Consider the following 17916-nt stretch of genomic DNA (forward strand, 5'->3'; position numbering starts at 1 on the left):
GGGCCGGCCCTGAAAAGGTACTTTTACTTGAATTAATTATCAGTATTTCACACATCACTGTATCATAATCTTTAGAAATATATATTCAGAAATGTCTCCCTATAGGCTCAGAAAGGTTTTAATGTATGCTATGACCCTGCTTAGTAAAAAAGACAAACTATTCTGAACCTCCTGTATAATTCCTTCAATTGTAATAAAGGGAAAGATGTGTAAATGACTTTTGAAAACCAAACACAATCAATTAATCCTACAATTGTTTTCAATACTGTGTTTCTTATGTTACGCTATGCATTTTCAAAACTCTATGGTTAGATGTATATACTATTGGGAGATATTAAAAACAATATTACCTTTTTTTGGTCTACTCTTTGTGTGGCAAGACTTTAGCTGAGCAATAATCTATGTCTAAAATCAGATCTATGTTGAATGGAAAAGAGGGTCTTAAAAGACTGAATCGGAGATAAGCTGATAATAGATATCAAATTTTCTAAAGGAAGTTGTTGTCTGAAAAGCCTAGTGATTTTCTCTGAAACAAGGGCAATAGATGAATTGTACTAGCTTCGGTGAATATAATTCAAACACTACTACTGAACTGTCAAATGCATATCTCATTTTCTTTTCTGAAGAACTGTTCTTGAAATAAACTTTTCTCTCCAAAGCACATTTTCTCATAAAGGTTAGATTTCCACTACTACAGGATAGAATAGAACATTTTTTCAGTGTGTAGGTCGAGGCCAAGTTTTAGTTCGACTGCAGAGATTAAAATTCAGATATTTTCATATCACTTGGATAGTGTCAATTCATTACTCATTAGGTAAACATTTTTGTGATAATATTTAATAGAATATCTAAGTCTCTGTCTTAGACTGTTTGGGCTGCTATAATAAAATACCATAGACCAGGTTGCTTATAAACAACAGAAATTTACTTCTCACAGTTCAGGAGGCTGGGAAGGCCAAGACCAAAGTGTGGGCAGATTTGGTGTCTGGTGAGGGCCTGATTCCTGGTTCACAGGTGGCACCTTCTTCCTGTGTCCTCACATGGTGGAAGGGGCAAGCTAGCTCTCTAGGGTTTCTTTGATAAGGGCACTAATCCCATTCATGAGGGCTCTGTCCTCAGCACCTCCTAATACCGTCACACTGGTGATTAGGTTTCAACATATAAATTTGGCAGGGACACAAATATTCAGACCATAGCAGTCTCCTATTGGAGTTTTGGAGAAATATGGAAAGAGATAACTAAAATAGAAGGTCAGGTGTTCTAGTATTTCTTTGGCCTTTACTGCTTCAGTTGGGCTACATGCTCTCAGTGTCCTTCCATTGTTTTTTAGTTTATCTGACTCATTACTATCAAGAAAAATAATACTACCACCACTACTAATAGTAACAGCTAAGATTGATTTTGAAATTGTTATGTACCAGGTATAGTGCTAAGTGTTTCACGTGCATTATCTCATTGTGTCTTTACAATATACATATACATAGTGACAAAGGAAAGATTGGAAAATTTGGAAATTTGACTTTACTTTGTCAAGATCCTCCCCCTTTTTGGTGTGGAGGAAAGATAATTTCTATGCACTGACTGACCTTGTATCCCACACAGCACCTGTCATGGTGCCTGTGAATGTAATTGCTTAAGAAGATTTTGTTGGAAAAATAGGAATATGTTTAAATAGGTTTAATATGGGTATTCTGGATACTGTTCACTTTGGGTTTTAGCTACTTTGAATGTTTTGCTCTTCCTTTCTTTCAAGCTGTCCTTATTCACAACTATTGTGCCTGATGTGATCCTTTTCCATATCTCAGTGGAAGAGGGTCTGCTGCAGTAATTGCACTAGTGAATCACACTTGCCCTATGGCACCAGCATGGGTATCTATGTTTTACAAGATCAATAAAAGTATACACAGAGTAGACTAAAATGCTCTGCTCCTATCAAAACAATCAAATTTACAAAGAAATGGGTTAGAAGAGTTTCATGTAGTTTTAATGTTATTTCCACTTTTAAAATCAAGGGAGATTTCTTTACAGATTTTCTTATGTGATCACCTCTTTAACAGTATGCATTTGCACAGCCTCAGAATATTATTTAATTATAACTGAGTTATTTCAAGTTTTAAGTATTAGAAAGTTTTTTGATTAATCACTGGGATAGGAGTTCCCCACTGTGTCAAGTCCCTAAAATGTATGCATTGAGAAACATGTTTTTAAAGTATTACTTCAACTCTGAATAGAATATTTGCTAGATAATAAAAAATCTGAACTAATATTTTCTTCATTTAAAGCATGCAAGCTTTGGTTTATGTTTCATATTCTTCACCGATATTTACTGCTTTGCCTTTTTTCCTCCCTCCAGGCCCAGTAGAAGGTGTACTTACTTAATTTGCTTTTATCCGAAGGCATTTCTTTTTATTTAAGGCAATTGTTATTGACTCCCTTGAATATTCTCTGGAATATTCTCCTTGTAATTTGTGATGTGAATTGATGTCTCTAAGAAGCTTTACTGATTATACAGTCTCATGGAAATCTTCAATTTTATTTTTAAAAGATGTTGTATCTCTCTTTCTCTTTGGTCCACAATATTTTATCAAAAAGCTTGTCTCAAGTTACTAAAATGATATATTTTTGCTTTTCAGTCACTCAAGACTGCTTGCAACTGATTGCAGACAGTAACACACCAACCATAAGAAAAGGTAATGAAATAGCCCTAACACTTTTTGCACTTAGGATTCAGATATTTTTGCTTTTCAGTCACTCAAGACTGCTTGCAACTGATTGCAGACAGTGACACACCAACCATAAGAAAAGGTAATGAAATAGCCCTAACACTTTTTGCACTTAGGATTCAGTCCATTCCAAGTATTTGTTAAGTTTCAAGTCTAAAAACTATACTTGAACTGCACCTCAAATGAACCACACACCTCAAAACTTCTTATAATCATATGTAACATAATAAATTAAGTTTATTCAGAATGACTGGAAAATACATGTTTAGGCTAATGTAATAATCTAATGAACGAAATTACCTTAGAGGCACTGATATTTAGAAATTTTAAATTAGCATACAATAAAATAACATCAATACTAAATCAAATTTAATTTGTTACTATTTGGTAATTTGGCTTCTGTAAAGACTCAAAGTCATCTTCGCAAATATTAATTCTATTATATTTGGTTGGTGACGAAACTGAACATGTCATAAAAACTGTATTTTTATGACAAATTTCCAGTATCAAATCAATGCTTCCTAATTACCATTTTCTCACAGAGGTAAAATGTGTTAAACTTTTTCATTTATTTGATGCTTTTGTTAGCTTAAATTCCAGACAAGTAAGTGTTTTCTGTAGTAATAATAGCCTGAAACCAGGCTCATAGAGAATAAATGTTTAATGCCATTTCCCAAAATGTATCACCTGGAACATTAATCCTGAGAAATTGTGCTTGAAATAAGGGTTTTATTGTCAAATAAGTCTGGAGACCCAGCATCCTATATATTTTTCTTTGAGAATCACAAGGCACATTAACAAATTATGAAATCTGAGAAGTCTTACTCTAGAGAACACTTGTTTAACTTCGTTTAATCCAGTTTCACAAATTCTTGTGACCATGCCAGTCTAACAGGTATCAACATTTCCCCAAAAGCAAAATATTTTGGGAATTGGTGCTCTATAGCGGCTTCTATTTATACAAGATAACTAATGAACAAAAAGCGTACTAGAAAAGAGTGATTTATTCATTTACTCACACACTCATTTATTCATTTACTTTACATGTATCGATTAAGAACATACAATATTTCAGTTACTCTAGGGGTACGGGGGTAGCTGTGAGTGAAATGTGTATGGTTTTCTACTTTGATGGAGCTTACCTTCTAATGAAGGAAACAGAAAAAAAACCTATAATTGAGCAAGTAAAATGTAGAATGGTGAAATGAAATGCTGTGGAGGAAATAAAACAGGTAGGGGCTGGGGATTTTTGTGTTGTGATCCACAGCGGGGAGTTCAGGAGTAGCAGGAGGCCAAGCCAGGGGACCAGTAACGGGAAACCAAAGCTAACACCGCTGCTGAGTGCAGACTGGCCTTTGGAATGATCCCCTCCAGTGCTGCTTTGCATCTGTATTTTTCTATGTGACTAATTTTCCTAAACGCAACACAGTAACAAGCTGTTTGAAAATCTGTTATCTATTGCTCTACGTTTTCCAGAATCATGTTTGCAACCTCTAATAGGCTGCAAACTAATTCCTAAGAAGTAAAAGAAAGCCAGAAGAAGACCCTAAGGACCAAAGATAACACTTTTTAAAGTTCCTAGGAAAATGATTGCTTTACACATTTGGCCAAAAAAAGAAAAAAAAAAAAGAAAAGAATAAGGGAAATGCTGTAAATGATGCAAAATGATGCAGCTCCTGTACTCTAATGCAAATGTGAGACACCAAAAGTGTGAATTGAAAACTCTTGTTCTGCTTCTGCTCTGTTCCCACCTACCCCCACCTCACAAGCTACCGCTTTGATTATTTCTTGTGTAGACTTCAAGACTCTCTTTATGGGGACTCAAACAAATTGGGATGTGGTTCTGATTTCCCTCTGTCTTATACTAAAGATAACTGTACTTGGAATAGACATTATTTGAAAGTAGTAAAACCTGCTTTCTTTCCTCAATTTATATTGCAGATATTTTGATGTCCCTACATAGAAAGTTCCTCATTATTCTAAAAAGTTGCCAAGTATTCCATTGTATGACTGCAATTTATTTAACCAGTCCCCTACTGATAGACTTCTTAATGACAATCTTTTGCAATGATAATGCTTCAAAGAATGACTGGACATTTGTAATGTATCATGTGTCAGCCTATGTGTGAGACAGATTTTGAATTTTGACAGTTATTACCAAGTGGTTCTGTCAGGGTTATAAAATGTTATGCTACCACTGGCAACAAAAGAATATTAGGTGAAAAGTAATATCTCTAAATTTGCATTCTTCTAATATGAAATGTGTGGGTCATCTTTTTGTATGTTTTAAGAATCATTTGTATTTCTGTCTTTACATTCTTCCAATTTTTTGTTTCTATTTTTATTTTATTTTCTATGAGCTATCTGTTCATATCCTTTCTATTTTTTCTATTGGGCTGTTGATCATTTTTAAATTGATTTCTGTGAACTCTTTATATCTTAAGCAAATTAATCTTTTGTATTATGAATTGCTGTTCCTAACATGTTGTGATTTGTCTTGTAAGCAGTTCCTAACATGTTGTGATTTGTCTTGTTAATTCTGCTTAAGGTTGATTTTTTCTGGTCAGATTTGTTGATTTTTATTTTTTAAGAGTTCTGAATTTTGAGTCATGACTAGAAAATCCTTCTACACTTCAGAGATATTAACAAAGGTTCCCAAGTTCCTTCTAAAGCTTTGATGGTTATTTTTTACATTTAAATATTTTATCTATTAGCAATTTATTCTGGTATAAGATGTGAGGTATGCAACCAACTTAAGTTTTTTCCTCAGAGGACTACCTATTACACCATAATTTTTAAAAAATAGCTCATCTTTCCCAAATTACTTGAAGATGTTCAATTTAACTTATATTAAATTCCCGTATGTGAGTCAATTTCTTCATTTTTTTTTCAGCTTTCTCTCCATGACTTATCTATTATATTGCTTTATTTGTCTGTTCATGTGAACCCAAAAGATGGCATTTTAGTTCGGACTTTATATGATTATTTGGCGAGTCTAATTCCCTCCTCAATATCTCAATTTTTTTCACTTGTAAGGCTTCTTTTTGTTCTCTATTTTTCCCGTAGGAAATTAGATTAGCTAGTTAAAAGAAAAAACTAAAAACTAAAAAAAAAAAAAACATACCTTCTGATATGTTTCTTGGATCTCATTATATTTATAAATTAAGATTAAGGCTTCTTTTAGTTCTCTATTTTTCCCGTAGGAAATTAGATTAGCTAGTTAAAAGAAAAAACTAAAAACTAAAAAAAAAAAAACATACCTTCTGATATGTTTCTTGGATCTCATTATATTTATAAATTAAGAAAAAATCCTTATGACAACAGGTGTTTAAGAATATGATATATATTTATATTCATTCAGTCTTCTTTTGTTTCTTTATGTATTCAACTTTTCTTCATGTAGATCTTGCATATTTCTTGGTAATATTATTACAAGGTATTTTATCTTTGCAGTTGCTGTTGTAAATGGGGATATTTTCTTTCACTATATCTTCTAGCTGGTTATTCTTTTTGTGTATGAAGGCCTTTTCAATATCAAGGTTGAAATAATTTTTTTAATTTGCATTTCCCTAGTATGAATTTGCTCAAAGTTTCATTTTTAAGTCTTCTGAAATAACTCGTTTTATGTGTGTCCTATGTATACAGAACAGAGTTGTGCTTTACTTTTTGATCTCATATTAAAATTATTTTTATTTATTGGGTGATATAATCCCGGTTACATTTACTCATTTCAGAAATGCTTGGCCATTATTCATATTAGGCTATATTGTGCATTGTTTTACACTTTAACAAAATAGTTTCTATTTTTGTAGATTTAAAGAGGTTGCTCACTATGTAAGCTGTATGATTTGCTTTTTCTGTTTGTAAAGAGCACTAGTATTTACCTTTATGATTACATCTTTTTTTATTGATGTCAAATTCACATAATATAAAAGCAAAGTATACAATTCATTGGCAGTTAGTGCATTCACAATATTTTGAAACTATCAAGTCTCTCTAGCTCCAGAACACTTCTATCAGCCCAAAAGAAAACTCTGTATTCATTAAGCAGTTAGTCACCATTTCTTCATCTCCCCAGCCCATGGTAACCACCAATCTGTTCTCTGTTTCTATGGATTCACCTATTCTGAACATTTCATATAAATGTAATTACACAATATGTGACCTTTAGTGCCTGGCTTCTTTCACTTAGCATAATGTTTTCAGGTCCATGGTGTAGTATATACGATTACTTCACTCCTCTGGATGGATAAATAATATTCCATCATATGTTAACCATAATTTGTTTATTCATTCATCCATCCATTAAGGTTGTTTCCTTTATTGTCTATTGTGAGTAGTGATTCTATAAACATTTGCATAAGATATTTGTTTGGGTACATACCTAGGAGTGGAATTGTTGAGAAACTGCCAAACTGTTATCAACAATGGCTGCACCATTTTACATTAGCCCAATATACAATGACACATTGCTTTCATTATTATTGGTGTTGTTGTTTTTGCATTTCTGTTGGGTGTGAAGTGGTATCTCATTGTGGTATTGATTTGCATCTCTCTAATGACTGATAATGTTGAGTATCTTTTCATGTGCTTATTAGCTCTTTGTATATCTTCTTTGGGAAAAAATGTCTATTCAAGTCCCATGTCCATTTTAAAATTTGGTTGTCTTTTTGTTGTTGAGTTGTAAAACTTCTTTATATATAGTAGGTGCTAGACCCTTCTTAAATATCTGATTTGCAAATCTTTTCTTCTATTTTGTAGATTTTTTTTTCCATTCTTAATAATGTCCTTTGACACATGAAAGTATTTATTTTTGATGAAGTTTACCTAGCTTTTGTTTTTTGTGTTTTTGGTGTCTTTAGTACAGAATCTATTGCCAAATTCACAATCATGATTTTCTCCTATATCTTTTTCTAAGAGTATTATAGTTTTTTATATTATCTCTACATCATTGATTCATTTTTAGTTAATTTTTTATATGGTGTGAGGCAGGGGTCCACTGTCATCCTTTAGCATGTAGATATCCAGTTGTCCTGGCATTGTTTGTTGAATACTATTCTTCCCCCACTGAATGGTCTTGGCACACCTGTCAACATTAATTGGTCATAGATGTATGGGTTTATTTCTGGACTATCAATTTTGGTTTTTGTATGTCTATCCTTCTGCTGGGCCACCATACTGTTTTGATTACTGTAGATCAATAGTAAGTTTTAAAATTTGGAAGAGTGAATTCTCCAACTTTGTTCTTCATTTTCAAGATTGTTTTGGCTATTTGAGTATCTTTTGCAGTGCCAAATAAATTTTAAGATTAGCTTTTCCATTTTTGAAAGAAAAAAAGCCATTGAAATTTGTATAGAGATTGGACTAAATCTGTAGATCAATTGGGTAGTATTACCATCTTAGCAATATTAAATATATCCATCCATGAACACAAGATATCTTCCCATTTATTTATGTCTCCTCTAATTTCTTTTAACAATGTTTTCAGTATACAAGTATTTTATTTCCTTGGGTAAATTTATTCCTAGGTATTATATTCTTTTGGATGCTTAGTCAGCTCAGGTTGCTATAACAAATTATTATAGACTGGGTTCCTTAAACAACAGAAATTTATTTCTCACAGGCTGGAGGCTGGAAAATCCAAGATCAAGGCGCCAGATCTGGAGAGGGTATTTTTCTGGTTTGCGAATAGTCATCCGTATTAGTCTGTTTTCTGTTGCTTATAGCAGAATACCTGAAATGGGGTAAGTTATAAAGGAATGAAATCTATTTCTTGCAGTTCTGGAGGCTGGGAGGTCCAAGATCCAGGGAACACATTTGGTGAGAGCCTTCTTCTTGGTGGTGACTATTTACACTGACACAGGGTGTCACGTGGCAAGAATGGCATGAGCAAGAGAGTTAATGTGCTCACTTGTTCTCCTTATAAAGTCGTAATTATTGTTTTATGTGTTTGTCTTTTAAATCATACAGGAAACAAAAAGAGGAGCAACAAATAGAAATACAGTAATAAGGGCTTTTATGTTTATCTATACAGGCTCCTTTACCTGTGTTCTTTATTTCCTCATGTCTTCCAGTAACTACCTAGTACTGATGAACTTCCTCAGTTTTTGTTTATTTGGGCACATCTTAATTTTTTCTTCATATTTGAAGGATGTCTTTACCATATATAGAATAGCTGGTAGACAGTTTTCTCATTCAGCACTTTAAATATGTCATCCCACCACTTCGGGTCTCCATGGTTTCTGATGATAAATCCATTGTTTATCTTGTTGAGTGTAGCTTGTACTTGACAAATTACTTCTCTCTTGCTGTTTTCAAGATAATCTCCTTGTCATTGTCTTTCAACAGCTTGATTGCGATGAGTCTTGGTATGGATGTCTCTGTGTTTATCCTGCTTGAAGTTTATTAAACTTTTTAGATGTGTAGATTTATGACTTCAAAGTTGAGAAAAATTTGGCTATTATTTCTTCAAACATTCTCTCTGCAATTTCCTTTATCTTCTCCCTCTAAGACTCCAATAATGCATATGTTAGTCTGCTTGAAGCTATCTGAGAAGTTCCTGATGATCTATTCACTTTCCTTCATTTTTTAAAAACTTTATATTTCAGAGCAGTTTTAGTTTCACAAAGGAAGATACAGAGATATCTCATATGTCTCCTACCCCTACATGAGCATAGCCTCCTCTCCTGTTATCAAAATCCCCTGTCGGAGTAATACATTTGTTACAATTGATGAACCTAAACTGATAAATCCTTATCAGTCCATGGTTTAGTTTCACAAAGGAAGATACAGAGATATCTCATATGTCTCCTACCCCTACATGAGCATAGCCTCCTCTCCTGTTATCAAAATCCCCTGTCAGAGTAATACATTTGTTACAATTGATGAACCTAAACTGATAAATCCTTATCAGTCCATGGTTTCCATTAGGGTTCACTCTTGGTGTTGCACTTTCTACGGGTAGCACAAATGTATAATGGCAGGTACCCACCATTATAGTATTATACTGAGTATTTTCACAGCCACAAAAATCCTCTGTTCTCTCCTATTTGTCCTGTTTATTCATTTATTTATTATTTATTTAACCACTGATCTCTTTAATGTCTCTATAGTTTTGACTTTTCCAAAGTGTCATATAGTTGGAATCATACAGGAAGTAGCCTTTTCAGACAGGCTTCTTTCACTCAGTGATATGCACTTAAGTTTACTCCAAGTCTTTTCATGGCTTGATAACTCATTTCATTTTAGCACTAAATAGTATTCCACGGTCTGGCTATACAATAGTTTATTCATTCACCTGCTATGAGACATCTTGGTTGCTTTCAAGTTTTTACAATTCTGAATAAAGCTGGTATGAACATTTGTGTGCCATTTTTTGTGTTCCAGTTTTTGTAAGAAACTGCCAAACTGTCTTCCAAAGTGGCTACATCATTTTTCATTTACACCACCAATGACAAAAAGATTTCCTGTTGCTCCACATCCCTGTCAGAATTTGTTGTTGTCAGTGTTCTGGATTTTGGTCATTTTCATAGGTGTATAGTCATATCTCCTTATTATTTTAATTTCCCCACTGACATATAATGTGGAACATCTTTTCATATGCTTATTTGCCATCTGTACATTTTTGGTGAGGTGTCTGTTGAAGTCTTGGCCTATTTTTAATCAGGTTGTTTTCTTATTGGTGAGTTTTAAGAGTACATTATGTATATTGGATAACAATCTTTTATCAGATATGTCTATTGCAAATATTTTCTTTCAGTCTGTGGCTTGTCTTTTCACTCACTTGACAGTGTATTTTGCAAAGCAGAAATTTTTGATTTTAATAAACTCCAGTTTAGCAATTCTTCCTTTCATGATTTTCCCTTTGGTATTGTATCTAAAAAAGTCATTGACAAAACAAAGTTTACCTGATTTACTCCAATGTTATCTTCTAGTGATTTCATAGTTTTGCCTTTTACATTTTAGGGCTTGATCCATTTTGAGTTAATTTTTTGTGATGAGTGTAAGGTCTGTATCTAGATTTGTTTATTTTATGCATGTGGATGTCCAGTTGTCCCAGAATTATTTGTTGAAAGGACTATCTTATCATCATAATATTGCCTTTGCCTTTTGTCAAAGATCAGTTGACTATATATGAGTCTATTTGGGGACTCTTTATTTTGTTCTATTAATCTATTTTTTTTGTTCTTTTGTCTATACCACACTGTCTTGACTACTGTAGCTTTATAGTAAGTTTTGATGTTGATTATTATCAGTACTCCCACTTTGTTCTTCTCCTTCAATATTGTGTTGGCTTTTCTGGGTATTTTGCTTCTCCATATATTCTTTAGACTCAGTTTGTTGATATCTACAAAATATCTTGCTGGAATTTTGTTTGGAGTTGCACTGACTCTATACATCAAGGTGAAAAAAACTTACATCTGACAATTGTAGAGGATTGAATTATGTTCCCCCAAAACTCACTGAAACTTGAATTGTGTCCCTCAAGTTTTATGTATTAGAAACTTAGCCCCCACTATGACTGTTCAGAGGGTGGGAACCCTATTATGGTAATTGAAAGTGGAGCCTTGAAGAGGTGATTGGATTGTAGGACCATGTAGTAGTGAATGGATTAAAAATGGTGGTCAGGGGCATGGATCTGTGGGCTTTCAAAGAAGAGAGAGTCTGTGTGCACTCTACACTTCTACCATCTTGTAATGTGAGACCCCTGGGTCACTGTTGCCACCACCAGATGGACTTTGGCAAAGAAGAGAGAGTCTGTCTTTCTCTCTGTGTGCACTCTACACTTCTACCATCTTGCAATGTGACACCCCTGGGTCACTGTTGCCACCACCAGATGGACTTTGGACTTAGCCTCAGAAACTGTAAACAATAAATGTTGTTTTCATTTATAAATCACCCAGTTGCAGGTATTTTATTATAAGCAACACAAAACAGACTAATACAATATTGAGTCTTCCTATCTATTAGCATGTAATATCTCCCCATTTATTTAGTTCTTCTGTGATTTCTTTCATCAAAGTTTTGTAGTTTTCCTCATATAGATCTTATATTATACCTAAGTATTTCATTTCTTGGGTGCTAATGTAAACGGTATTATGTTTTTAATTTCAATTTTCACTTGTTCATTACTGGTATAGAGAAAAGTGATTGTCTTTTGTCTATTAACCTTGTATCCTGCAACATTGCTATAATCACTTATTAGCCTTAATTCTTTTTTCTTCTGCTTTTCAAATTAGATAATTTCAGTTCTCCTGTCATCAAGTTTGCTGATTCTGTCTTCTGTCTACTGTTTAATGCCTCTAGTGAATTTTTAATTTCAACTATTTTATATTTAACCACAAATTTTCTATTTGGTTCCTTTTAATCATTTTTATCTCTTTATTGAAACCATCTATTTGTTTATACAACATTATCCTGGTTTTAAAATTCCTTGTTCATGGTTTCCTTTAGCTGTTTATGTATATTTAGAAGAGTTAAAACCTTTATCTATTAAGTCCAAATGCATGTGCTTTCTCAGATATGGTTTCTGTCAATTTTTTTTTCACTCTGTGATGGGTCATAATTTCCTATTTCTTTGTATGCTTTGCAATGTTTTTGTTTAAATTTGGAAAGTTTGAATATTATTATGATAATTCTGGGAATAAAATATCCCCCCACCCCAGAATTTTCTGTGGGCTATAGTCGTCCATTTGTTTAGTAACTTTTGCAAAATATTTTTTACAAAGACTGTATTCCTTGTCCTGTGTGGCCACTGAAGTCTTTGTTCTATTATCTCTGCAGTCAGCCTTTTTTTTCTATTTTTTAAATCTCTAATCCTAATCCTGACAGAGATTTTCTTGAACACTAGAAGCCAAAAATAAAATTAAAATAACTTCACCAGTCTTTGCAAATTGGCTCCAAGCTGGGGCATTCCTTCAGCCCTTAGCTAGGCTGCCTGCAACTTTGCCTTTTCTTCACCTCCTGTTTGCATAGAACCCAAAGAATAGCTGGAGGTGTAAGCCTATGATCCTGTCAAGTCATTTCTGAGCATGCATCTGGCCCTGGGCATGCTTATTGCATTTCAGATTCTCTGAGTGTATGTGGTAGCCCTTCAAAGCCTGTATTCATCCCCCCAAGTTTCTTTCTCCCTAGCCTCCTCCTCCTCCAGATTGTTGGTTAGTTTGCTGCTTTCTCCATCTGCTGTTCCATGCTCCAGGTAGTTATGGGATGTATCTTTTTTTGATGGATGCCAGCCTGAGAGGCTTCTTCCCTCTGAAGCAAGCCTCCAGGAAGGTCAAAATGCACAGACACAGTGTTTTTCATACAAGGTGAGAATTATACGCCCTGATACAGGCTGCGGTCAGCAACTCAGTTCATCATTTCCATGGCTGCTGCCGAGCTGGAGAATGGGGAATGGTAAATGGGTAAGAAAAAATGCCACGATATTTTCTTATTGAAATTTTGCCGCCTTTTTTTTTCTTTATGAAACACTCCCTCAGGTGCTATAAGCTTTTTATTAGATTACGTAAATCCAAAAAAGTTGATTGTATCAATTTTTAATCATCTTAATGGAAGCTTCAGGAAAGGGACTAATTCTTTGAGCTTTCTACTCTGACCTTTTCCATGATATTACTCTGATATCTGTAATTATATCTTTAGACAAAATGTACTGAGTTTCTACTGTTGTCTCTGACAAAATTAATGTGATTACTCTTTACCTTCTCTACCATTTTGGTCTGAAGAATAATATGATATTTTGTGATATTTATCTATGTACTGTTAAAATATTTATATTTCTATTACTTTCAAATTTATCTGTCAACCTGAAATTATATCCTTTTACCCCTCATTGTTATAAATGAGGCAATTAATGAATTTACTATTAATATATTTCCTCTTCTACTTTCTAATATTTGTTAGTTATATAATTTCTACATTGTGAAGGTATAAAACCGTTTTCTTCTTTTCTTTTTTTCTTTTTTCTTTTTTCTTTTTTTTTTGTCTTTTGTCTTTTTCCATGTCCGGCAACGGATCGCAACCCTCAGTGTTGCCCCCGTACTGGACCAGGGACCGGCAACGGGATCGCAACCCTCGGTGTTGCTCCCGCACCTCGCTCAGCCAGTGAGCGGGAACCAGTCTGTATGTGGGATCTGAACCCTCGGGCGGGAGCGCCGCCGCGCTCTCAAGCAGCGCACTTATCCAGTGCGCCACCGGGCCGGCCCCTTTCCACGTTTTTAACATAATTATTTCATGGAGGCTATGATAGGATTTATTTTTTTATCTCTCAATAGAATTTGGCATTTGATGACTCCTTGAGATACATGCTTCCCTTGGTTGTTTCTCTAATCCATTTCCTGTATTTTGGCCACTCCTTTTTTATGTCTTTGCAAATTACTCTTAAATGTATCTCTTAAATGTTGATTTTGTCAGACCTCTGACATAGTCCCATTCTTTTTTATTCTTCTTATTTCTTTGGCATTCTTAAATATTCCCATGGTGTCATTTAATATTTATAAGCCGATGGCTTAAATGATGGCTTAAATTTAGCCCAAATCACTTTTCTGAGCTCTGAAGGTGTACACACCTCTGTCTGTTGAAGATCTCTCCTTGAATATCTTGGTGGCATCTCAGCCTGAGCTCTAGAACATGTGCTCAAGTCTATTCACCTTCCAGTGCTCCCTGTTCCAGTAAATGCCATGACTATGTTGTTCATTCCAGAATTCTGGTTGTTGTTCTTCAATTTCTCCCTCTAACTCAGCACATTAATCTCAAAACTATGTTAACTATTTTTTAAATGCACTTTGAATTAATCTACTTCTCTTCATTTTCATCTCATGAAAAGTTCAAATATTTTATATGAAGGTATATCTACCTGTATTTTAGCTGTTGAGTAGCTATAAAAAATATTAATACACTTGAAGTTTACTTCCAAATTCTTAAATATCTACTATAAGGAGTCATGCGTGGTAGTTTTAAAAAGCACTCTACAGAGTAGATACTAACGCATATTTTCTTGTTTGCATTTACTGTACTCTAACTGACATGCTAAAAATCTAAGCTTTAGGATGTAAAATAATATACTATTCATGTTTAAATTTACAATGTAGTTTNGGCGGGAGCGCTGCCGCACTTCCCAAGCAGCGCACTATCCAGTGCGCCACCGGGCCGGCCCGTTTTCTTCTTTTCTGTTAAACCATTGTCTTCATGCATTTTTGTCTCAGTTTTATGGATAAACATATTCAATAATCATGGCAAGTTCTTCTACTGTGGTTTCTTATTCATATATTTAGTTTGCCCGAATTTAGTTCTTCACTGGTTTACTCCAAATGGGCTAATGAGAGCAGTGTTCACTAAGCACTTGCATTAACAAGGCTATTTCTTTGTAGTCTATAATTGAAGGACAGGTGGCTGTATACAAAAGTCTCAGTTTATCCTTTATTTTACTTCAATGTTCTATGGAAATTTCTCCACTGTCTTTTGGTGTTATATTCATTTTGGAGAAAACTAAGGCAAGAGCAAATTTTTTCTCGTAAGTGCCCTTTCTTGCCTGGTTGCACAAAGGATTATTTCTTTTCCTTTAAAATTCAATAATTATTACTCAGTTATTCTCTGAGTTGGCTATGGTTGTATGTAGGATGAAACTCCCCCAGAGATGTCCACACCCTAATTTCTGAAATCTGTGATTATATGACTTTACAAGGTAAAAGAGACTTTACAGATGTGAGGATCTTGGGGAGATATGCTAGATTATGCAGGTAGGTGCAGTGTCATCACAAAAGGTTCTTATGGAGGTTAGGAGAGTCAGAATCAGAGGAGTCTGTGTGGTGCTGGAGGCAGAGTTCAGAAGGATGCAGTTGCTGGTTGTGTAAAAGGAAAAGGGCCGTAAGTCTAGGAATGCAGGCAGCCTCTGGAAGCTGGAAAATGCAAGGAAACAGATTCTCCCCAGCCTTCTGCACAGGCAAGAGAACCCTGCCAGCATCTTGATTTCAGGCCAGTGAGACTTCTGACATTTAGCACTGTGAGATAATAAGTATGTGCTGTTTTAAACCACTAAGTTTGTGGCAATTTTTTACAGCAGCGACAAGAAACTAATAAACCGTACTTAATCAACTTTCCATGGCACGTGATGTGCCCTTTAGTTTTTAGGAGCACTCAGATGTTTCTCAGTGTTGTCTTTTGTTGTTTGTTTTGTCTCCTGGGTTTCCAATTCTGCATATGCTGGTAACCTTTTACTATTTTCTGTCTTATTCTATTATTTTTCCAAATCCCTAACTCTTTTTAAATTTCCATCTCATTTTGTTTTGTACACGATCTATTTCCCCTTCAAAACTTCTCCTTTCATCTTAATTCAATGAGTTTTTTTTCCCTCTTAATTTCCCAAATTCTTCCAGCTAAGACTGAAGTTTCCCGGATTGTCTGTATGTAGGAGCTTTTGTGTGTATGTGAGGAGTTCTTCACCTTCAGGAAGTTTGCTGTTGCCTCACCCTCTCACTATTTCCCATGCTTTTTATCTTTCACTTCACTCAAATTTAGTGTGATCTCAGTCACTTGTGGCACCCTTATAGTTATTTTGGAGGACATACATCTCTCTGTTTTTTTTTTTTTTTTTTTCTTCATATGGCCTACAGGAGGTAGGAGAGAGATAATTTCCACAGTCATGTTGATAGTGGAAGTCTCTTGTTTATTTCCACGTTTTTAACATAATTATTTCATGGAGGCTATGATGGGATTTATTTTTTATCTCTCAATAGAATTTGGCATTTGATGACTCCTTGAGATACATGCTTCCCTTGGTTGTTTCTCTAATCCATTTCCTGTATTTTGGCCACTCCTTTTTTATGTCTTTGCAAATTACTCTTAAATGTATCTCTTAAATGTTGATTTTGTCAGACCTCTGACATAGTCCCATTCTTTTTTATTCTTCTTATTTCTTTGGCATTCTTAAATATTCCCATGGTGTCATTTAATATTTATAAGCCGATGGCTTAAATGATGGCTTAAATTTAGCCCAAATCACTTTTCTGAGCTCTGAAGGTGTACACACCTCTGTCTGTTGAAGATCTCTCCTTGAATATCTTGGTGGCATCTCAGCCTGAGCTCTAGAACATGTGCTCAAGTCTATTCACCTTCCAGTGCTCCCTGTTCCAGTAAATGCCATGACTATGTTGTTCATTCCAGAATTCTGGTTGTTGTTCTTCGATTTCTCCCTCTAACTCAGCACATTAATCTCAAAACTATGTTAACTATTTTTTAAATGCACTTTGAATTAATCTACTTCTCTTCATTTTCATCTCACCATCCTAGTACAAACCATGATCATCTCTCACCTCGACCGCTTTTTTTCTTTGCCTCCAGGTCTTCTGCACCTGTTCTCATCTGGTAGTCACATAACGATAGTTCTACAATACAGATATAACCACTTCTCTGTACTACTTACACCCCCATGAGGCCCTACCCTCCTGACTGGCTTCTGCAATCTGTTGATTTTCCATGTCTACTGAAGTTACAGAATCAAGCATATGATTACTGTGAATTACAATGCCAGACTATATTTGTTTTATATAACAAAAACCATTATTTATTGAATTAATTTACTTAATCTTCCTTTTAAAAAGTGTTATCAGTGTCCTCTTTCTTAAAATTATTTCAAGCCGTTTTAAGAGAATAAAATGAAAAATCAAGAGAAGTGACTAAGTGTGGTAGCTGTGAAAGACAGATGCTCTCTGCAGCATTTATTTTTAGTTATTGAGGGTAGCAACACTGGAAGTATAACTGTTTGGGAGGAAATTTCCTATTCAGAAAATAGAACAGAAAACAAATACTAATGAAATATATATGATTTTGTATAAAAATTTGTCATCCTGAAATTTATCTACAACTCTTCCATATACATCAGAAGAGGAAAGATCTACATTGGAGAGCAGACATTTAAAAAAATACATGCAAATTATGTTCATATATTAATACTAACATTATTTTATTTTATTTCACATATGAATATACATTGATTTTGTTAAATTGTTGAAGACCTTTAAATACCCCAAGTAATTAAAACTCAGTGGAAATGAAAAGTTCAAATATTTTATATGAAGGTATATCTACCTGTATTTTAGCTGTTGAGTAGCTATAAAAAATATTAATACACTTGAAGTTTACTTCCAAATTCTTAAATATCTACTATAAGGAGTCATGCGTGGTAGTTTTAAAAAGC

General features: G+C 34.3%; 1 protein-coding gene across 2 annotated transcripts in view; it reads left to right on the plus strand.

Moving 5' to 3' along the window:
* Positions 1–17916, plus strand: part of TNFSF13B (tumor necrosis factor (ligand) superfamily, member 13b) — a 40861-nt gene that overhangs the window by 13041 nt on the left and 9904 nt on the right. Inside the window, exon 3 of one of the 2 annotated variants that reach the window (XM_008590684.1) lies at positions 2749–2805. The exons of the other annotated variant lie outside the window; for it this stretch is intronic. Coding sequence (XP_008588906.1) covers positions 2749–2805 — 57 coding nt within the window. The remainder of the gene's footprint in view (positions 1–2748; positions 2806–17916) is intronic. 2 annotated transcript variants of the gene reach the window in all.

This window comes from Galeopterus variegatus, unplaced genomic scaffold (assembly GCF_000696425.1).
Source record: "Galeopterus variegatus unplaced genomic scaffold, G_variegatus-3.0.2 Scaffold6279, whole genome shotgun sequence".
NCBI lineage: Eukaryota > Metazoa > Chordata > Mammalia > Dermoptera > Cynocephalidae > Galeopterus > Galeopterus variegatus.